General features: G+C 54.8%; 1 protein-coding gene across 2 annotated transcripts in view; it reads left to right on the forward strand.

Moving 5' to 3' along the window:
* The window catches only part of ALPL (alkaline phosphatase, biomineralization associated), a 55,872-nt gene that overhangs the window by 29,757 nt on the left and 5,675 nt on the right, over window positions 1-20,440 (forward strand). For both annotated transcript variants that reach the window (XM_032863671.1, XM_032863672.1), the window contains exons 2-8: window positions 7,051-7,215; window positions 10,996-11,115; window positions 11,484-11,599; window positions 12,844-13,018; window positions 13,827-14,002; window positions 17,626-17,769; window positions 19,632-19,701. In XM_032863671.1, the coding sequence (XP_032719562.1) occupies window positions 7,155-7,215; window positions 10,996-11,115; window positions 11,484-11,599; window positions 12,844-13,018; window positions 13,827-14,002; window positions 17,626-17,769; window positions 19,632-19,701 (862 nt within the window). In that variant the 5' untranslated portion in view covers window positions 7,051-7,154. The remainder of the gene's footprint in view (window positions 1-7,050; window positions 7,216-10,995; window positions 11,116-11,483; window positions 11,600-12,843; window positions 13,019-13,826; window positions 14,003-17,625; window positions 17,770-19,631; window positions 19,702-20,440) is intronic.

The following is a 20,440-nucleotide window of genomic DNA, read 5'->3' on the forward strand; positions in this document are numbered from 1 at the left end:
AAAGTCCGGGCCAGCAAGGCTTGCCAGGGACACCAGGCTTGGCCAAGAGAGGGATTCCATGTCCCCTCTCTCTGACCCTGTAGCTGAAATGTTCCTCCCCGGGGAGCTGCTACAGCCCAGTTTGGTGCTCTAGTAGGCCCCCAGCCCCCACCCCGGTCCCCAGCCCGCTGGCGCTCAGGGAACACGCAGCATTTCCTGCGGCCACAGCTCCTTCAAAGAGCCAGGAAGGCCCAGCTTGACAGCCCAGAGGGCGCTGGCTTCCGCCTGTTCTGAATCTGATTGTTCCCTGTGTGTGTCCATGGGAAGGAGGAGCTGGGCAACCGGGGTAAGTCTTTTCTTTCTCGGCCTCAGTTTTCCCGTCTGGGCAGTGGGACAGTCTGCAAAGCAATGTTTCCCAAAGTCATCTACTCACAGAATGACTCGGCAGGTCCTGGGAGAATGGGAATTTGGGGGTTGTTGTGTCTCTTTAATCTCCTTTTAAATTTGAATCAGCCACACCCTTTTCTTTCTCTGTGCCCCCTTCACTCAAAGCTCATCAGGTCCTCAGCACCTGGCAATACAGGCAGAGTGAGGGCTGTTAGCCCCCGGCTGGAGTTGTACAGCTACACAAACACACACTTTTAATACTTCCCGGTCACCATAAAGAATACCTCCATCAAAAAAAATAATAATAATAATTTTTTAAAAATTAAAAAAAAAAAAGAATACCTCCATCACTCTCATACTTTTCCCAGTCTGTCCCCCTCCCCAGGAAACCACTTGGGAATAGGACTTTCCACCCCCCCACACTCCTCCCTAACCCCTACACTCACCCCCAAGTGATTCTTGTGGCCTGGTTTGGGGAAGTCTGCTCAAAGGACCTCCTCAGCCTAGATTTCCCAGGGCTGTGACCTCCAGCCGGGAGGCTCCCTAAGGACAAATCACTGCTCTCTGGCCTGGCCAGGTAAGGCCAGGGAGAACCAGGTGACCCTCTTTGGGTCTCCTATTGATTTGGGAGGCTGGAGGGTGGGGGAGACTTAGAGCTGTCCCAGCCAGCTCCCCGGGGCTGGGGGAGCTGGCAGGGAGGGAGACTGGAGCAGGGGTGACCTTCTGGTAGCTTCCTTGAGGGGTCCTGTGCAGGGCATGGTCAGCACCTTCCATCTATGTGAGCCTGAATCATTTCCACCACCGTATCCGTCCCGCCTCCCACTACTGCCCAGGCCTCCCTTCCCTCGCCTGGGAAGGGGGACAAATGAGCCAGCTCTCTCACTAACAAGCCTAAGGTCAGGTGTGTCCCACTCAGTGTCTGGCGTACCACAGGTGCTCTCCCGAGTGATGGGCACAGGGACTGACCCAATGTCTCAGAGCTCGGGGTTGGGCGGGGGGTGCGCTGGGTCCTGACCCAAACAGTGCTGGTCTTGTGACAGCTGGGCCAGATGACTTTACTGATGAGCCTCAGTTTCCCTGTCTGTCATGGGGGCCCATAAACCAACGCTGCTCATGTCCCTAGCGTGCTGTGCTGGTCTGATGCAGTCTGAGTTAAGGGCCTATTGAGAAAGAAAAGGCTTTCATGGAGTCACACCCCTGGATTTCCTATCTTCATGGCAAGCCTAGTGGCCCTTGTGGGACCAGAAAGAGGGGACCACTTGGTGTGAGAGGGTAAACGCCTCTTCCCCTGACCTTGAGTGCTTTGTACCATGGAGTGTGAGGGGTCCCAGGTGGCAGGAGTTATAGCTGGAAAAGGCCTGGTCTCAAAGGCACACTGCAGGTGGTGTCTGGGCTTTGGTTATGTCTAATGGCTTCACTTCTCTGAGCCTCGGTTTTCCAGTCTGTAAGATGGGAACTGTAAGCCCATCCTGGCTTGATGAGATGTTGTTGGGACCCAAGAGAGATGGATATGGGGTTCCTTTCCGGAACGGAAAGGGACCTCCAGGCAGGCCGTGGTAGCTCAGCTGCCTCCAGCCTGTGTGTGTGGGCTCTGCGGGGATAGCTGGTGATTTTACTGAAGGCCGCTGTCCTTCAGGTCTGGTGCTCTCCCAGTTCTGGGGCAGTGCAGGGGTTGGGGTGACAGGCTGTTCTGAGCTCCTGTTTGCTTCATCTGTAAACGGGGATGCTGATGCCCATCATGGGGCCAGGCACACAGTGCGTGCTCCATAAGAACAGTTCCTCTTATTCTGGACATCCCTTCTCCCTTTCTGCAGATTCAGTGCAATCTTGTTCCCAGGCTTGTAAATGGGGTGGAACAGCTACTGTTGCTGCTTCAGAGAAGTCACGGATCATAGCCTTTGCCAGCTGGGGGTTCCCTTCCTTCTGTGCTTTTGTCCCACGGGGGGACTAGCATGATGGCAGTAGGTGCTTAGTAGGTGCTCTTTTTACCCTGGCTGGCCAGGGATGTCCAAGAGGATAGAGACCGTGTCTATCCTGTTCCGCCAACGAATCCTTAGTACCTAGAACAGAGCCAGGTACACAGCTGGCGCTCACTAAATGTTTGGGACTGAAGAATGAATGAACAAAGTTGAATGAATAGGCATCAGGGTAGGGAAGGCCTGGCTTGGGGGGGAGGGGAGCTTCATGGGCGGTTCCCCCACCCCCACCCCTTCCAGTTCATCCTTCCTGGGCTAATCCCCAAAAGATTAACCCCAAGGAGCAAAGCGAGGTCACAGCCACTTACCAGGGCATTGCAGAGAGAATCCAAGGCTAGCCTGCCTGGGTGCATACACGGTGCTCTGGGGGGCCCTCTTTGCCCCAAGATGGCTCTTGTGTCCCCCACCCTGGACATGGTCCTCACAGGTGTCCTCAGCCTCCTCTTCCTGACCCTGGCCTTGAGCCTCCTCTGCTTCTTCACCTGCCGCCTGGCCAGGCCACTCAGGTAGGAGAACTCACCTGGGCCATACTCCCTCCCCTGCCAGCTCTCCTGCCCTAAACTCATTTGGCTACAGTTTGCTCCTGTGGGATAGAGAAGGGGTGGGCACTGGTCTCTCTCGCCCTCTGTGGTGGGGAAACCAAGGCCCAGAGAGGTTGAGTTTCAGCCTGGGATGGAATCGCCCCCTTGGCCACGGACTCGCTAGATCCTTTGCTCAATTTCCTAAAGTGTAAAAGAGGCTAATGACACTTGCTGTGGGGGCTTAAGAAAGACCACAGATGTCAATACTTAGCACAATGTTCGGTACCACGTGAGTGCCTGAGAAATGGTCGTGATTTGTAGCTGTCAGTTACCCTGGACCTTTTGAGACCCAGCCTTCCAGGACTGGCATTTTGCCTGGCTCCAAGGGGCTCCCATGCCCTCCGCCCCAGGATGCTGAGTCAGTCCTCAGGGCCAAGGCTCAGCCCCCCTGCTCTCTCTCCTGACCTGCCAAGTAGCTGCTCCTTCTCCGGGCAGGGGGCGGGGGGGATCAGATCCCAGTTAGGGCTTCTGCATACTTGTCATGAGTAATCAGAACACGTAGCTGGGAGCCTGGCAGAGACGGTCTAGCTGGGAGGTGGGGGACAGTGGGGCTGGCACACACTCGGAGGCTCCGTTCTGAGCTAGTAGAGCGTTGGCAGAGGGTGGTGGGCAGCCGGGGCCCCTGCAGCCCCAGACTGGGCCCCACCGAGCCCATTACCAGGGCTGCGAGAGAGTAGGCTTGGAGCCTCTGGGCGGGGGGGCATGGGGGTGGGGGGCAAGAGAGGAACCAGCAGAGGAGACTCTTGTTTCGGAAGGGTTTCCTAGATTTCAGCCCCCTCTCTTTTTCAGGCAGTGGCAGTGGGGGGAAGCACAAGGAGAAGCCACCTATCTGTCTCTAGGACGGCGGGGTCTCACAGACACATCCCTGGGGCCAAAATTCAGAGCATTCCAGCCTGAATTCTTGAGGCTTTTCATTAAGTTAGCATTTACAGAGCTGCTTCTGTGTGCACAGGGTTGGGGATCCAACGATGGGGAAAATGGTGTTTACTCTCCCAGAGCATCAAGCCAACAGAGAAGAGAATCAAATAATAATCACGTGGCCTTCAGACCTCCTGGGGCCACACTTGACTTTTCTTCTTCCTTCTTTCCTTGTTTGTACTGGGCCCAATGGGTAGAGGATTAAGTCTTGTTTCTCAGTACATGATGAACTATCATGAGCCTTGGTTTTCTCACCTAGAGAATGTAGCCCCCTCTCTGTCCACTGTGGGGCTTCCAAGTGAGACGTCATGGTGGAAGCCTTCATAAACAGTGACGGGCAGTGCACCAGTCATTTGCCTTCTGTCTGTGTTTGCAGATAGTTTACCAAAGCTCTTAGAGAGCTTAAAATAGAACATACATGCCTTCATGCAGAAAAGCGTCCATATTCTACATCATTATATTATAGATACATTTCAAATGGAATCCACCCATGGAACTAGTCCGCAGATCAGTCCCAAGTCCCCTCTGCCCACTCCAGTCACCACGCCCCCCAAGGGCAACCTTGATCTTGATCTTCTAACCCCTTGCTTTGTCCTTGTACTTTGTATCTTGGGAATTACTCTCTATGTACTTTTGGATTGACTTCCTCCGATCAACCTTACCTTGGCAAGATCCATCCATGTTTTTGGGCGGAGTTGTCAATCATTCGTCCTCACTGTTGTGTAGATTTCGTTCTGGGAACCCACACAGCGTATTTCCATCCTGCTGGAGGTGGAGCCGTTCTGAGGCCATGACCGACGGTGCTGATGCCAGTGTTCTCCTGCTCATCTTTTGGTGAACACACATGTGCATTTCTGTTGGAGATAGATGGGCCAGAAGGCAGATGTACATTTCAGCTTTGATAGACGCTCCTACTTTTCCGAAGGGATTGTACCCATCTGCAGCCCTCAGCAGTGAATGAATGGATACTCTAGTTCTGCCCCATGCACTTGACAACGAGTGCATTTCCCCACACACAAAGGAAGGATTTGGGGGTGATTCTTCCCTTCCCCCACCTCCCTCCTTAGAGCATTGGCTTTCAACTGATGTCAATATTTACCAATACTGCCAAGCACTGGAGTAGGACAAACAAGGCAAAGTCCCAGCTCGTAGAGAATCCCAGTGTGGTAAGGGAAATTATCAGAAAACTATTACTTTCAAAACGGGGACACTCCCACAGTGATGGAGGCTGTATGAAGTTCAGAGGTAGCATCCTGGAATGAGTGGCCATCCGGAAGTCTTCCTAGAATAGGTGACTTCAGTTTTTAAGCTCTTGGAATAATATTGTGATGTATTGATATTGCTTATCAATTTAATAGCATTCTTTCTGACGTTAGGGTTTACTCTAGAAACATTTGAAAAAGGGGTGCCGGGGTGGCTCAGTCAGTTGTGTCTGCCTTCGGCTCAGGTCATGATCGCAGGGTCATGGGATGGAGCCCAACATCAGGCTTCCTGCTCAGTGGGGAGTCGCTTCTCCTTCTCCCTCTGCCCCTCCCCACCACTCCTGCTCACTCTCTCTCAAATAAATAAAATCTTAAAAAGTTTTTATTTGAAAAAGGTAGAGTAAAAAGAAATCAGAAGTCATACCTCTCAGTAAAGTGATGGTGATGTCAGATATAGTGTTTCCTTTTAGTTCCTGCCTGCCTCACTGCCCCCCATCAAAGAACCAGGTGGATGTAGAAGGGGCTGGAAAAGCATAAGGGTGCAATTTGGTGCTTTTGGTGAACGTAGGGTGTTTGTGGGTGGGAGGTACCGGTGAGCCCTCACCTCTGGGCACTGAAATGCAGTGTGTAATTTTCCCCCTTAGATTTATTTATTTGAGGGGGAGAGAGAGAGTGTGCATGTATGTGCGCAGGTGGGCAGGGGGAGGGGCAGAGGGAGAGGGAGAGAGCTCAATCTCCTGACCCTGAGATCCTGACCTGAGGGAAACCAAGGGGTCAGACTCTTAACCAGCTGAGCCACCCAGGCATCCCCAGCGCACACATTTTTAAGGTTGAATCAAGATCGCCTTTGCTAGTGGCAGCATGGTTTCTTATCTGACACCACACTCAACGGCAGAAAGTGGTACATCACCACCATTGGTACATATACCAAATGAAGTAGTCATTTTTATCTCGGTTTTGGTGGAAATAACATTTTCCTGTGCAACTGTTGCATTTGAAATCTCTCCTCTTCCGGTAACATTTACACACAATAGGGTTAGTACGTTTCTCAGCTGCAACTGGGGTTACCAGTTGTGATTCTGATGCATGACCATAATTTAAAAACTTTCTGATGCCATCGAATACATGCTTGATTTTAAGCAATGTGGAAAACTTAAAAATATATATAATAAAAAGAAGAGGAAATCATCATTCCTGGTCTTTCTGCCCAGAAAAGACCACAGCTAATGTTTTGGTGTATTTCCTTCCAGTGTGTGTGTGTGTGTGTGTGTGTGTGTGTGTGTAACAGGTTTTTTTTTTTTAATTATAAAGGTAACATCTCAACGCAGAAGAAAATTTGGGAGATGCAGAAAAGACAGTGAAACAGCAATCAAGTCACTGAAATGTCACCACCCAGAAACGGGCAGTCTTAGCAGCCAGACTTCCTTTGTGTCACTCACTCCCTATAGCTTTTATATCTCACTGTAAATGCCAAGTTCTAGAAGAGAATGTGGCAAGTGTGGTTGTCCCTGTGAGAAAGGGTGGACTCTGTTTTGTCTCTGATGGGCTCGGGACACGGGTCATTAAAAGGCTGTAGACTCGTCAGAATTGGGAGCAGGAGCAGCCTTACCTGGGAGCTCGTTGGAAATGAGCTCAGGAGTTTGGGCAAGGGCAGGTGGACCCTGGGCCTATTCCTCTAAGAGATTCTGGCGCATGCTGCAGTTTGGGGAGCATTACACAGGAAGACCAAACTCTGGGTTCCGGGTTCCAGATGGAGTGGAGGTGGGGGTTCACCTGGGAAATGGGGAAGGAACCGCTTTGCAGTGTGGAGTTCATTATACTTACATGACTGCGTGATTAAGCTTCTGGAGGGAGGGACTGCCTGGGTCAGAGCCCCACGCCAAGCCCCATGCAAGGCCGGTGATCAGTGCCCAACAAATAAGGAATGAATTAGCGGATGTGTAAGTGAATGGATGAATGAATTCCAGAGCTGTAGTTCACGTGTTTTTTTTTCCCTTTAATTTCTAGGATCGGCACATCAATTAACATCTGACCACTGCCAGCCCATCCCCTCCCACCCACGTTGATCATACCTCTGGGCTGGAGAGAAAGCCGGTCTTGGAGAGGGTACCATGATTTCTCCCTTCTTAGTGCTGGCCATTGGCACCTGCCTTACCAACTCCTTGGTGCCAGGTAAGCTGGAGGACTGGGCAGAACGGTGGGGAACCCCAGTGCAGGTGGGATAGGAGGAGGGTGATGTCTCTGTTCAGGGTCATAGAACTATTCAAAGGCTTTAACATCTGGAAACACGTGTTTCCAGTGCAGGAGATCCCAGCTCTGCTGTTGCACGCGTTACTGTTAGGCCACTCTCTTTCTCTTTAGATGATCCTGTTCCTTAATGGGGGTATAGACTATGCCAAGTCTTGGAATGTTAAGTCTCCTGTTGGTTTTGTCTACTTAACACTCCCCCATGGCATAACATTCCCTTGTGGTCTAAATTTTGCTGGTGAAATCGACAGAAGTTTTGTTTCTTTTTTTTTTTTTTTTTTAAGATTTTATTTCTTTGATGGAGAGATCACAAGTAGGCAGAGAGGCAGGCAGAGAGGGTTGGTTGGCGGGGGTGGGGTGCAAGCTCCCTGCTGAGCAGAGAGCCCGATGTGGGGCTCGATCCCAGGACCCCGAGCTCATGACCTGAGCCGAAGGCAGAGGCTTAACCCACTGAGCCACCCAGGCGCCCCGCCCCTCGTTTTTTTGTTTCTTATTGGAGACTCACACGGAAGTGTTTCTGATTCTCCAACACATTCTAGACAGGTTGTTTATGTTAACTCTTCAGTTTCCAGTTCTCACGCTGTAAATTCAGACCTCTGTGGAGATTGGGCCTCCTTTCGGAGTGGCGCTCACGTTTCTCAAGACTCGCTTTTCCGTATCCCTTCTGTATCCCTTCTGTAGTAACACGTGCGCATTATCGACCTAGATCTGTATCCAATCTGACCCCTCAGCACCCAGCCCGGGCCCCAGCGGGAGAGGGGAGCCCCCCTCGGATCAGTCTGTCCTGTGGAAGTTCTCTTCCTGTCCGGTGGAGACAGGAGTTCCTCCTCCTTAGGGCGGTTGTGGGAATCACGCAGTGTAGTCAGTGCTAGGCAGGGAGTGAGTGCTCTTGGGAAGAGTATTTTCAACAGGTTGGGAGATTGGAGTGCAGGGAGGGACTGACTGGCGCTTCCCCCAGTGACAGCCCGTTAGGGCTGGGGATGGAACTGGAGCTGCCAGAGTCTCAGGCTGTCGCTCCCTTTTGCGATCCCATGATGCCTTTCAGTGTGGATCCTTGGGGACCTGCAGTCACTCTGTGGGACCACGTCCCTGCTTTCTCAACAGTCACAGCCCGCCTGAGTGAAAGGTAGACAGAGGGATGAAGAGTGAAAAGATGGACAAGCAACAACGTGAGAAATCTTCAGATACTCAGCAGTTGAATGTCTTTTGTATTTGTTCCCTTTTAGCTGTTCTGATGGGTGCGTAGTGGTGTTACATGGTCTCCTCTTTTTATTTTATTTTTTTATTTCTTATTTTTTATTTTCTTTTTCTTTTTTTTTAAGATTTTATTTATTTATTTGACAGACAGAGATCATAAGTAGGCAGAGAGGCAGGCAGAGAGGAAGAGAGGCAGAGAGGAAGCAGGCTCCCCGCTGAGCAGAGAGCCCAATGCAGGGCTCGAACCCAGGACCCCAGGATCATAACCTGAGCCTAAGGCAGAGGCTTTAACCTGCTGAGCCACCCAGGTGCCCCAGATTTTATTTATTTCTTTGAGAGAAAGAACGCATGAGAGCGAAGAAGTCAGAGGGAGAAGCAGACTCCCCGCTGAGCAGGGAGCCCCATGTGGGGCTTGATCCTGAGACTCCAGGATCATGACCTTGGGACTCGATCCCGAGACTCCAGGATCATGACCCGAGCTGAAGGCAGCTGCTTAACCAACTGAGCCACCCAGGCACCCCCCCCCCTTTTTTAAAATTAGGTATAACTTAAAGTGCACCAATTCAAAATGTATCGCTTCATGGGTTTTTACATATTTTATGCCCACGCAACCACCACCAGATGAAGAGGGAACATTTCCAGTCATGGGACAGAAAGCGCTTTCGTATGCACTCCCCAACCAAGCCCGCTCCTCCACCCCAAGCCAAAGGAGGTGACCTAGACTTACTCCTGCCACCGTACATGAATTGAGCCTTTTTGGAACTTCGTGTATACGGAATTGTACAGTATGTACTGATAAGTACTCTTCCCCTAGCATTATATTCTGAGCATTTGTGCATGTCCTGTAATGTTCTCTAGAAACAATGGCCTCCTGATACTCTGTTGTCCAAGGCCGTGATTGCAGAAGCCATTCCTCTGACAATGAAATCCGTTTCACATGCACCAAACCCTTCTCAGGGTCAGGCCCTGGGGGTGGCGCTGGTGGAAAAGACAAGGGCTCTCACCAGTCTTTGCGGGTCTCACAGGGAACATCCAGAGCTGGGAGCTTGGCAGAGTAGGATCAGAGCTGGAATCAAGAAGGAATGGGGGCAGGGCAGGCTGATGTCAGCCCAGCCCCTGTGGTCCGGTGGGGGAAGGGCGCATTTGCCCGGATGTTGGGGCTAGGCGAGGGAGGGGCCGGTAAATCAAGACCACCCCGATAGCACCCAAATGGCCAGAGAAGCTCCTTGACCCAGGCCTTGCCACTGTGGTAGGTGTGGAGGAAAGCAGGAGATGGGAGCCAGCCCTGGTCAAAGCTACTGGCTCTGTCATTTGTTGAGTCTTGAGCTCAATCCTAAAACTGCTTCTAGGAAGCTGTAAATCCCATTTTCTTGGGGGCAGAAGCTTAGGTGGTGGGAATTTGCCTCAAGGTACACAGCTGGATGGGAGGACTGAGGCTCCCCAGACTCCAGCGGTGGGGGGGGTGTCTCTTCCCCCGTGAGTCAGCAGAGCCCTTCAGAAGAGTGGTGGCCCTGGAGGGTGGGGGCCTCCAGGGGTGGGGGCGGTGGGATGGGGCACCGGCAAGTCCCCGTGGCCTCTGCTGGGAGGAACAAGTGATTCCAGGTCTGGTGTGGAATTATTCCTCTGGATGCGGGATGGTGATCTCCTGGGGGTCGAGTACGGCATTTATTGAACCTGTCAGGCACAGTGACCTTGAGAGGAATCTACATAAATAAATGCATTTGACAGGGAAGGAAATGGAGGTTAGGGAGGTGTGACCTGCCCCCATGGGGGTCCTTGGCACAGCTGTGGTTGTCACTGAGGTCTGTCAGGCACTGCCACTGTGTTCTTTCCATTGAAGGATTGACTGCTGGACACACGGGGAGGGGGGCGGGGGGGCAGGGTAGTGAGTCGGGGATGGGGGAGAAGAGCGTTCCTGGTTCCCAGTTTTTCTCAAGACCAGGGACACAGAACACCCTCCTCTTTGCTAATTTCTCCTAACAGGGGTGAGATTGTGTGTGGCTGCTTTAAATCCGATTCGTTAAACAAAGGGCAATCTTGCTTTCCAGTACCGCAGTCAATGCTATTGCTAACTCAGGTTTCTGCTGCCTTTAATGACTAAGCCAGGCAGAGTTTATAATTGATGGCTGGATACCTCTGGGGACTCCTTCAGGTGAAAGTAGTTTGTTTTCTTGAACAGATTAAACATTACCCTCCTAATTGTGCTTGCACAATTCATTTGCTGCCTTAGCAGAATGTCTTTCTACTGGGTGGAAGAAAGCAGCGTGGGTTCTGGGGAGCAGAGCCAGAGCTGTGCGGCCCTGGGCACATTGATTGACGTCTCTGAGCCTTGGGCTGACCTAGGTCTACAGACCACACAATGGCTAGTGGAGGCAGACAGTCCCGGCTCCCTCCTCCAAGTCCAGGCAGCCTTGTCCTCAGGCACGAGAAGATGGGGTATCCGTAATGTCTGGGGACAGAAAGCTGCCCCCTACCCTTGCCAGATAACTTGTCTCTCTGTATCTGCAGAGAAAGAGAAAGACCCCAAGTATTGGAGAGACCAAGCTCAGCAAACCCTGAAGTACGCCCTCAGGCTTCAAAATCTGAACACCAATGTGGCTAGGAATGTCATCATGTTCCTGGGAGATGGTGAGACCGGCGGGGGTGGGGGGCGAGGACACAGCTGGGTGCAGGCACCTCAGTAGGGGCTCAGGGAGCCAGGCAGCTGTGGAGGGGGCTGTGTTGAAGAGGCTGGGGCCCAGGGATGGGGGGGATGTTTAAAGGGAGGGGGGAGGGGGCAGGCTGTGGACCCAGGAGGTCTGTCTGCTCTTCCAGGCAGTTCCTGAGGATCTGGGGAAGGGTGAGAGAAAGGGGCCACAGAGTCAAATTTGTAGAGCCCCGTGCTCTGGTGCCCACACCCCAGCCAACCTTGGCCCCAAACTAGAGAAGGGCAGGTGATGCTGGACGTGGAGGGGCAGGGAGCCCGAGAGACTGAGTCACCCCTTCCCCTGCCGCAGGGATGGGTGTCTCCACGGTGACGGCTGCCCGCATCCTCAAGGGTCAGCTGCACCATTACTCCGGGGAGGAGACCAGGCTGGAGATGGACAAGTTCCCCTACGTGGCCCTCTCCAAGGTGAGCTCCAGCTGTGCAGGCCCCAGGCCTCCCACCTCTCAGCTTGGCCGCACCGAGGAAGGGCAGGGCAACCGGGCCTGTGGGCAAGGCAGTCGGCCCTCCTGGGGTCTCTGTGGCCCCACCGTGAAGGGAGGATAGCAATAGCTGCTTGCCGAGACTTGATCTTGAGGGTCGTAGTCATTGGCTTAAAAATCTATGGAAGTGGGGCGCCTGGGTGGCTCAGTGGGTTAAAGCCTCTGCCTTCAGCTTGGGTCATGATCCCAGGGTCCTGGGATCGAGCCCTACATCGGGCTCTCTGCTCAGCGGGGAGCCTGCTTCCTCCTCTCTCTCCGCCTGCCTCTCTGCCTCCTTGTGACTTCTGTCTGTCAAATAAATAAATAAATCTTAAAAAAAAAAAAAATCTATGGAAGTATAACCCGTATGGGGAAAGTGCATGTGCCCCAGCGGGCAGCTTGCGTTATCGCAGACTATGCCTGTCTGTAGAGCCAGTGTCCAGGCTAAGAAACTGAACGTGACAGCAGCCAACAGGCCCCCCAGCTCTCCCCCAATCTCTTGTCCCCCCTGACCCCCTTCTGACTTCCAACACCACCGCAGAGCTGTTCCGCTTCCTCCTTGCTGTCCTATATGCTTCTGGTGGGGGCAGCGGGGGTGGCAATGGGGACGTTAATGCAATGAAGGTCTTCTGGACATCCTGGGTCAGGCCTGGGGCTCACTTCCAGGGCAATGGCAGGAGCCGGGATGCAGCTCTCAGCCTAGTGGGGAAGGCAGGCAGGCACACAGCTTCGGGGTCTCAATTAGAGTTTTTTTCCCCATTCTAGATCCTGCTCCCCCTGTCTTTTCCTCCCTTTGCCTCAGCCTCCCCCATGTCACTTTTTCAAGAACACCCCTCTCCCTTTTCCGTCTCTAGGACTCATCTGCCTCCCTTGCTCCCTAGCTGGCTCCCACAGCCCCACACCTGGAGGGAGGCCTGAGTGACCCAGCCCCCACCCCCCTGCATGTTGGAAGGTTGCACTCACCCCTTCCCGCCACCCTGGCTGCCAGGGCATGGGGTGTGGGGGCAGAAAGCAAGCGGCTAAGTGGTACTTTGGCTCTGGGGGGACCTTGGGAGGTAGCAGGGCTTGGCTAAGGGCACAGGAGGCCTCTCTATCTCCCATCATGCTCCAGTCCTCATGGTGTGAGTGGGGGTGAAGTGGAGGCCAGCAGCAAGGCCTGGCCAATTCCTGACCCTCCTTTTCTACCTGCAGACATACAACACCAATGCTCAGGTCCCTGACAGCGCAGGCACGGCCACTGCCTACTTGTGTGGAGTGAAGGCCAATGAGGGCACTGTGGGGGTGAGCGCAGCGACCCAGCGTACCCAGTGCAACACGACTCAGGGGAACGAGGTCACCTCCATCCTGCGCTGGGCCAAGGATGCTGGTGAGTGGGGTAGTGGTAGGGAGTGGGGCCCAGCTCTATGACTGGTCTGGGCCTCGGTCTGCCCCACTGGGTAATGGGGAGAGGACAGAGAAAGATGCTCTCCAGGGCTCTACCAGCTCATGGCTGGGAACCTAGGAGATATTTGTGGAATCCATGAGCAGGAAGGCTAGTGGCTTAGGGGGCTACTCAGATGTGAGTTCCTGTCCCAGCTCATTTCCCTGAGTCTATTTATTTGACAATAAAATGGGCGTGAAAACATCGGCCGCCTCATAGGTACGGTTTGAGGAATGTGAAGAATGTAGAACTTAGCCTGGCACTGGCCCCATGGGAGATCAGTGTCTGCTTGTCCCTTCCTCCCTGGAAGTGGGGGCTCTTCTCCTGCTTGGTGTCCCGGGAACTTTGGAGTCAGGGTATGAGATCGATTGACAAGGTGACACAGCCACACCACCTGAGAGCCCTTAGGGGGGCCCCTGTGTTCTTGCAGGGCACCCGGGGGGGGGGGTGCTTCCTATAGGAGGGGCTTCTGCAGGGTGCACGATGGAGGGGAGGACCCTGGCCCAGGTGCTCACAGCTCAAGGGCCATCAAGTGGGGAGGGCCACAGAGGCAAAGTCTGAGCTGTGCTGTGGGGGTCTTCGGAAGCCCACCGTTCCCCCCACCAATCCCCACAGGACTGGCGGGGGGAGACTGAGGCCCAGGCAGTCAGTGGAACAGAATGGGAGGCCCGTCTTTAGTCGGGAAAGGGAAGGAGAAGACAGCTTGGAGCGCCCCATCCCTAGCCGACGCCAACCGTCCTCTCCCACACCCCAGGCAAATCTGTGGGCATTGTGACCACCACGAGAGTGAACCACGCCACCCCCAGTGCTGCCTACGCCCACTCTGCGGACCGGGACTGGTACTCAGACAACGAGATGCCCCCGGAGGCCCTGAGCCAGGGCTGCAAGGACATTGCCTACCAGCTCATGCACAACGTCAGGGACATTGAGGCGAGTTTGTGGGTGCAGGCCACTCTGGGACTGGGCAGGCTTGTGAGGCGGGGCCTCTGACGGGCCTCCGGCCTCTGCTGGCTCAGGTGAAGCGGCAGGCCTGGTGCCCCACACACCTGGGAGGCTCCCAGCCCATTAGGGGATTTGCGGTCGGGACAGGGAAGCCCTGGAGGCTCTCTCCGCGGTGGGGCTGAGGTCTAAGCCCCGGTGTGGCTGACACCACACCCCAAGAATCAGGCGCCCAGGGATTATCCTGTAAGTGGGGATCCGGCACTGCTCCACCGGCACCCCCTCGCCCACCCGCCCCCAACGTGGGGAGGTAGGGGTGACCCATGGCCATCTGAGGGTTGTACCTGTCCTGCATGTGCCCTCGGGCACAGACAGCCACAGGTTGGAGCTCCCAACCGGGAAGCCTGGAGCAGAGGTGGTGCGGGCAGTGGTTAGCATGAGCGCTCGTGGTTCAGCTTCCCGGCTGCCAGCCCTTGTCCCACTGCCTGCTGGCTGTGTGGCCGTGGGTCAGTTAACCTCCGTAGCTTCTTTTTTTTTTTTTTTTAAGATTTTATTTAATTAATTAATTTATTTGATAGAGATAGATCACAAGTAGGCTGAGAGGCAGGCAGAGAGAGAAAGGAGGAAGCAGGCTCCCTGCTGAGCAGAGAGCCCCATGTGGGGCTTGATCCGGTATCGTGACCTGAGCCAAAGGTAGAGGCTTTAACCCACTGAACCACCCAGGCACCCCTCCATAGCTTCCTTTTGAGGGCTTGTTGGTGACTTGTGGCTCCCTCGTCAGCACATTGCAAGATCCAGATAAAATAAGCCCTTACAGTTTAGTAAGGCCCAACATAGTAAGGCCCGACACCTAGTGGGTTCTCAGAAGGTGGTGGCATTCTGCACAAGCCACACAGGCCTGCCCTGAATCCCGGCTTCACCACCCCAGGCCAGCACATGCGCAGAGGTGCAAACACATGGTGTAGGTACTGTCCTCTCGGTTCTTGGGGGGTTCCCTGCTCTGACCTTAGTTGAGGACCTCCAGTTTACTCCTTTTTTAGGCTCTAGTTACCCACGCCTGGGGTCTGGAGAGGGCGCGAGGGGACGTTAGCTCCCCAAAACTAAAATGGGGGTTCAGTGGGGCTCAGAGAAAGCCCCCAGGTCCCACTTAGCCCTCATCTTTTTCTACCACCACCAGACAAACGGACTGGCTCTCAGACCCACACTCTGTCCCACATGCACCACCCAATTTCCAAGGCCCCTTTCCCCACCCATGACTTCCCTTTTCCAGGCACCCCCTTTCGGGACAAACAGTCCTAGCAACCTGTCCTAGTGAGCATGGATCTGAGGCCAAGCCTCTGTCCTGACTTTGCCTCCACTTGACGCACATCCTGGGACAAGTTGCTTCCCCTTCCCGAGCCTCAGTTTCCCCACCTGTGCAACAAGCATAGGGCGCCCCACCTGCCCCCTCCCAAGGCCGCTGGAGGCCGAGATGAGGTCATGGATGTGAGAACATTTGTTGTACAAGCGCAGGGTATAATTACGGGGCTGCTTCTCGGGGAGATGTGCCAGGAACAGCCGGAGAGGGGGACAGGAGCTTAGGGAAGCCTGCTCTATGGGGCGAGTGTAGATGGGGGTCCTTGGGTCACTGGGGAACATGCTGGGGCATGAGTGAGGGGGTGGGCCGGAGCAAAGGCTGCCCCCCCCCCTTCCTCTCGTTCTTTCCCACTTTGCCTCCCGTCCTCTCTCCCATCTCCACCGTCCCAAAGCCCTCCGGCCCTCAGGCTGCACATGAAACACAACTCCTGGTGTCCGCCCTGAAAATAAATATCTTTTACTAAAAAAAAAAAAAGGAAAGAAAGAAAGAAAGAAAGACACAAACCCAAACCCCAAAGCCAAACAGCAAGTCTGTTATTTGGGAGTTTAATGAGCGTGTGAAGTCCCTGCTGGGGCTGGAAATGATGAGGCTCCCGGCATAAAAGATTGGGGGCTTCATTTTCCACTCTGAAAATGCCAAGGGGTCAGGTTCTGTGGGAACGGGGGTGGGGAGCCGGGGGCCGGTGACCCGGGGTCCCCTCTCCTTCCCCTCAGCCCGCCCTGCCCCCAGAGCTCCTGGCTGGGGCCAGCCATGAGGAACTTGCCTCTTGGAAATACTCTGGTGTCCTCTGCTTCTGCCAGAGAGAACACCTTCCCCTGGGCCGCCCCCGGGTGCTGGGACCACGTTGTAACACTGTATTAATGCACTTCCTTCTGCGGCTCTCCTGCCGGTGGGTGTTGCTTCCATCTTACAGATGAGGAAACTGAGGCTCAGAGAGGTGAAGTGACAGGCCCTTGGTCCGTAAGTGACAGAGTCGGAGTCAGACCCAAGTCTGACTTCCAAGCCCGTGCCCTTTCCAGTTCTCTATGACCCAGGCTGGCCCTGGGTGCTTTCTCCACCTCTACTATCTGCCCAGACTCCTGGGTTCTTGGGAAGGAATGAAGTGGAAGGGAGACCTTGGAGCCTAGGAAATGCCAGGCCTGGGACGGTGGATCTGAGGCCAGCCAGAGCCGGGCTCTGCTCTCCCAAGGTGTCCAGGGGTGGCAGCCTGGCCTGACGCCCGCGGTGACAGGAGGACACCGGTGTGGCGGTCACCGCAGGCGGCGACTGTTATGCTCTTGGCCCCATTTTAAAAATAGTCAGGACTTCAAACATGGACTCCCAAGGAAAACAAACAGTCCCGCGTCCGTCCGCCCACGCACACCAGCCGTGGTGAGTAAAATTAGCCTGGTGGGGACTACACGGACGTGAGCGCTGGCCGTTGTTTGCCCAGGCTCCCGGCCGGGCGGCCCCGAGACCTCCCTGGCAGCGGCCTCTTGCCTGTGGCATGCTGCTTCCCGCTGAGGAGAGGAGGCTCTTGGCCTCCCCGTCCTCAGCTCTGCAGACGGACCAGGGCCTCCGCGCTGGAGTCAGGGAGCCATGGGTTCAAATCCTGACTAAGGCCGTGTGGCTTAGGGGGGAAAAATCCCCTACCTGTTTCCATTTCTTTAGTTGCAAAATGGGGACGCGGGTTCTTCCCTTGCAGCCTTGGTAATGAAGTTGATTAAGATAACATAGCGGGGGGCGCCTGGGTGGCTCAGAGGGTTAAGCCTCTGCCTTCGGCTCGGGTCATGATCTCAGGGTTCTGGAATCGAGCCCTGCATCAGGCTCTCCGCTTGGCGGGGAGCCTGTTTCCCCCTCTCTCTCTGCCTGCCTCTCTGCCTACTTGTGATCTCTCTCTCTGTGTCAATAAATAAATAAAATCTTAAAAAAAAAAAAAAAGATAACATATCGGAAGTGTTTAGTGCCTGACATGCTGGTGGCGCTCCGTAGACGGTGTTACTCTTAAGCGAGCAGGAGCAAAGTCAGGCTTCTGGAAAGCTAGGTAGGAGAAGTTATCAGTACCTCCAACATTCCACACAGATGCCCCAAACCATGGTCCTCATATGTTCATGATTTCATCTCCCCAAGAGGAAAAGCAGAGGCTCAGGGTGGGCAGTGTGGACCGAAACCAAGACTCTCCGAGCTGGAGAAACGTCTACAATATCCCCAGTGCCTCCAGGAGCCCAGCTCTTGAGGCTTGGAACCCTGGGGTACTGATGGCTCCTGTCCCCCATAGGTGATCATGGGGGGCGGCCGAAAGTACATGTTCCCCAAGAATAAAACCGACGTGGAGTATGAGATGGACGAGAAGTCCAGGGGCACGAGGCTGGACGGGCTGAACCTCATCGACATCTGGAAGAGCTTCAAACCGAGACACAAGGTAACCTGTCCCGGGGCCCGTGGCTATGGGGCTGGCTTGTGCTGGGAGGGGCTGGGTCCCGTCTCTCTGAGTCTCGGTCTGTTTCCTCCTCGGTGGGGAGGGGGTCGTCATTCTTAACCCTGATGGGCCCAAATGGTCTAAGAGACACGTGAATGGCACATAGTAGGCGATCAATCAGTTCCTCCAGGGGCGGACACCCAGGGGAGCTAGCTGAGAGGTGAGGACGGTGGCCATAGAAGCACCTGCATGGACATTCAAGCCCCTTGAGCCCCTACTGTGTGCAGGGCCCCTGGCTGGGCATGAATTCCAAAGGATGAATCAGATGGGCAAGGAATTGTGGATCACTGTGTGCTTGGATGGCGAAGGGCCCAGGAGCTACGGGACAGACCACAAGGGAGGGGCTGACCAGCCCTGAGCAGGAGGGAGGGGGTGGAGGGTTAGGGGAGTGCGCGAGCCATGAGGGGAGGTGGAAGCCCTCCATCGTGACTTGGCTTTGGCCCTGGCGGTGAGGGCACGTGCTGGGGAAGAAAGGCTGGAGCCCCGGCAGGGCCTGAGTGCTGGCTCCCTGGAGTGGCTGTGGCAGCCGCTGGGCCTGGGGCAGCTGGGGTCTGGAAATGACTGTGGTCAGGACTGAAGACAGTGGGGAGCAGCCTGGGAGCCACTTTGATGTCACTCTGGGGTTGGGTTTCTGAGGGTTCCAGGACTGGCCCCTGGGGGTGGTGGGGGGGCTTGTGGGATGGGGCTGGCCCAAAAGCAAGGTGGGGGCAGGGGCCTGAGGATGGCCCCCACAGGATGAATGAGGGCGGGACTGAGCCACTTTGAACCCTTCCCATTTGTCTGAGTCAGCCCCAGCCAGGCCAGAGCCCCTTCCTGGCCCAAGCCAGAGAGACATGGCTCCTCCCAGCCTCAGTTTCTCTACATGGAACATGGGACCAGAGTTTAACCCTTCTAGCCTGGGCAGGTGCTTAACCCTGGAGCTCAGTGTAGACTCTAAGAGGGAGAGATTGGACCCTTCTAGAGTCAGACTCCCCTTTACCACCGAGTGGCTCTGCCATCTGGATCTCAGTATCCTTGTCTGCAAAATGGGAATAACTACTTTCCTCATAGGGCCGATGTGGGTGACCGAATGAGGTAACACAGGGAAACCAGCTCAGTGAAGCTGGGCACTTCCTCAGCCTTCTCGCCCTCCTTCTCATAACAGCCCCTGAGGCTCCAGAACCACAGATCCTGATGTCATTGCCCAGAGAAGGCAAGGGGCTGTCCTGAGGATGCACAGCCGATTCCCGGCTGTACCGTGGCCCCCAGCCCAGCCGCTGAGTGGTGCCCTCTCCAGATAAGTCAGCCAGCTTCTTCTGTGGCCTCTGTCCTAGGGCAGCCACACTTCCTCACCCTCTCCAGTGGGGTCACTGGTGCAGAGCTAGGGCTTCTCTTCCTCCCTGGCTGTCCATAACTTCCATCATACACCCAGTGCTCAGCTCTTGATGGACACTCCAGGCCCCTGGTGACCCGTATCTTCCTCTTCTTGCCTCCATGATCCATCCCTGCTGTTTGAAACTCTCCTTCCTGACCCCAGGGGGTCACTGGCTTCTTGTCCTCCAGGGCCCCATGAGGACATCATCTCCACTAGGAAGCCCTCCCTGTTGCTGCCTCTGGGCTCACAGTGGCCCCTGGTCTCTCCATTCTCATTCCTCTGTATTAGAATTGCTTGTTTGTCATTTCTTGAAGGCAGATGATAGAGCCTTAAGGAGGGATTAGTAAAGGGCTGAAGGAAACAAATATATTCCCTAGACCCCGAGACCAGCTGGGGTCAGTCCTCCCAACCCCCCAACCCCCATGTGGCTGACAAAGGCCATTCCTCCTAGCACTCTCACTACGTCTGGAACCGCACTGAACTCCTGAGCCTTGACCCCTACACTGTGGACTATCTCTTGGGTAAGTGGGGGAACGTTGGGGGAAAGGGGAGAGGTGGGATGGAGGACACCCAGCTGGGTGCCCTGGGGCTGTGAGTCCAGCACTTGGGGGGGCCAAGGCCCTAGCCTTCCCCCTACTTAGGGACCTTTGCTCTCAGGCTCTAGGACCTGGGAGAGGTGTGGAAGGGGTTCTGGTTCATAGAATTGGGCCTGAAATCTGCTGCCTGTGCAGAGTGAGTGGTTCCATTGAGCACAAAGGGAAGCAGAAGCTCAGGTTGGGGAGGAGACTGGGATGTGCCCCTCAGCCCAGTAGCATCACAGCCCAGGTAAATCTGACCCCTGGCTGGGGCAGGAGACCTGGAGCCAGCCCTGCTGTGTGGCCTGGGCAGAAGCCCACAAGGCTGTATCTGCTGGTTTGACTGGAGGTCCTCCTCCAGGGAGTGGGGAGCATGGGAGGGGCCCTGGCTTGGTGGAATGAGACCCTGAGACCCGCCATGCCAACACCTGGGTCCCCTGTCCCACCTGGCTGTTGTGCCCAGCGAGTGGTGGCAAAATCTGCAAATCTTTCCCAAGGGGCACAGCCCCTAGGTCCTGGGTGTGTCATTGGAGGTTATGGGTTCAAAGCTGGGCACCTTGGAGGATCCCCCAGACACACACACACACACACACACACACACACACACACACACACACAAAACACTGCTTGCCTGGGTCACACGACAAACACCCTATGCCACACACAGGCTGTGGAGAGCTGTGTA

This window comes from Lontra canadensis, unplaced genomic scaffold (genome assembly GCF_010015895.1).
Source record: "Lontra canadensis isolate GAN:19392208 unplaced genomic scaffold, GSC_riverotter_1.0 scaffold25, whole genome shotgun sequence".
Classification (NCBI taxonomy): domain Eukaryota; kingdom Metazoa; phylum Chordata; class Mammalia; order Carnivora; family Mustelidae; genus Lontra; species Lontra canadensis.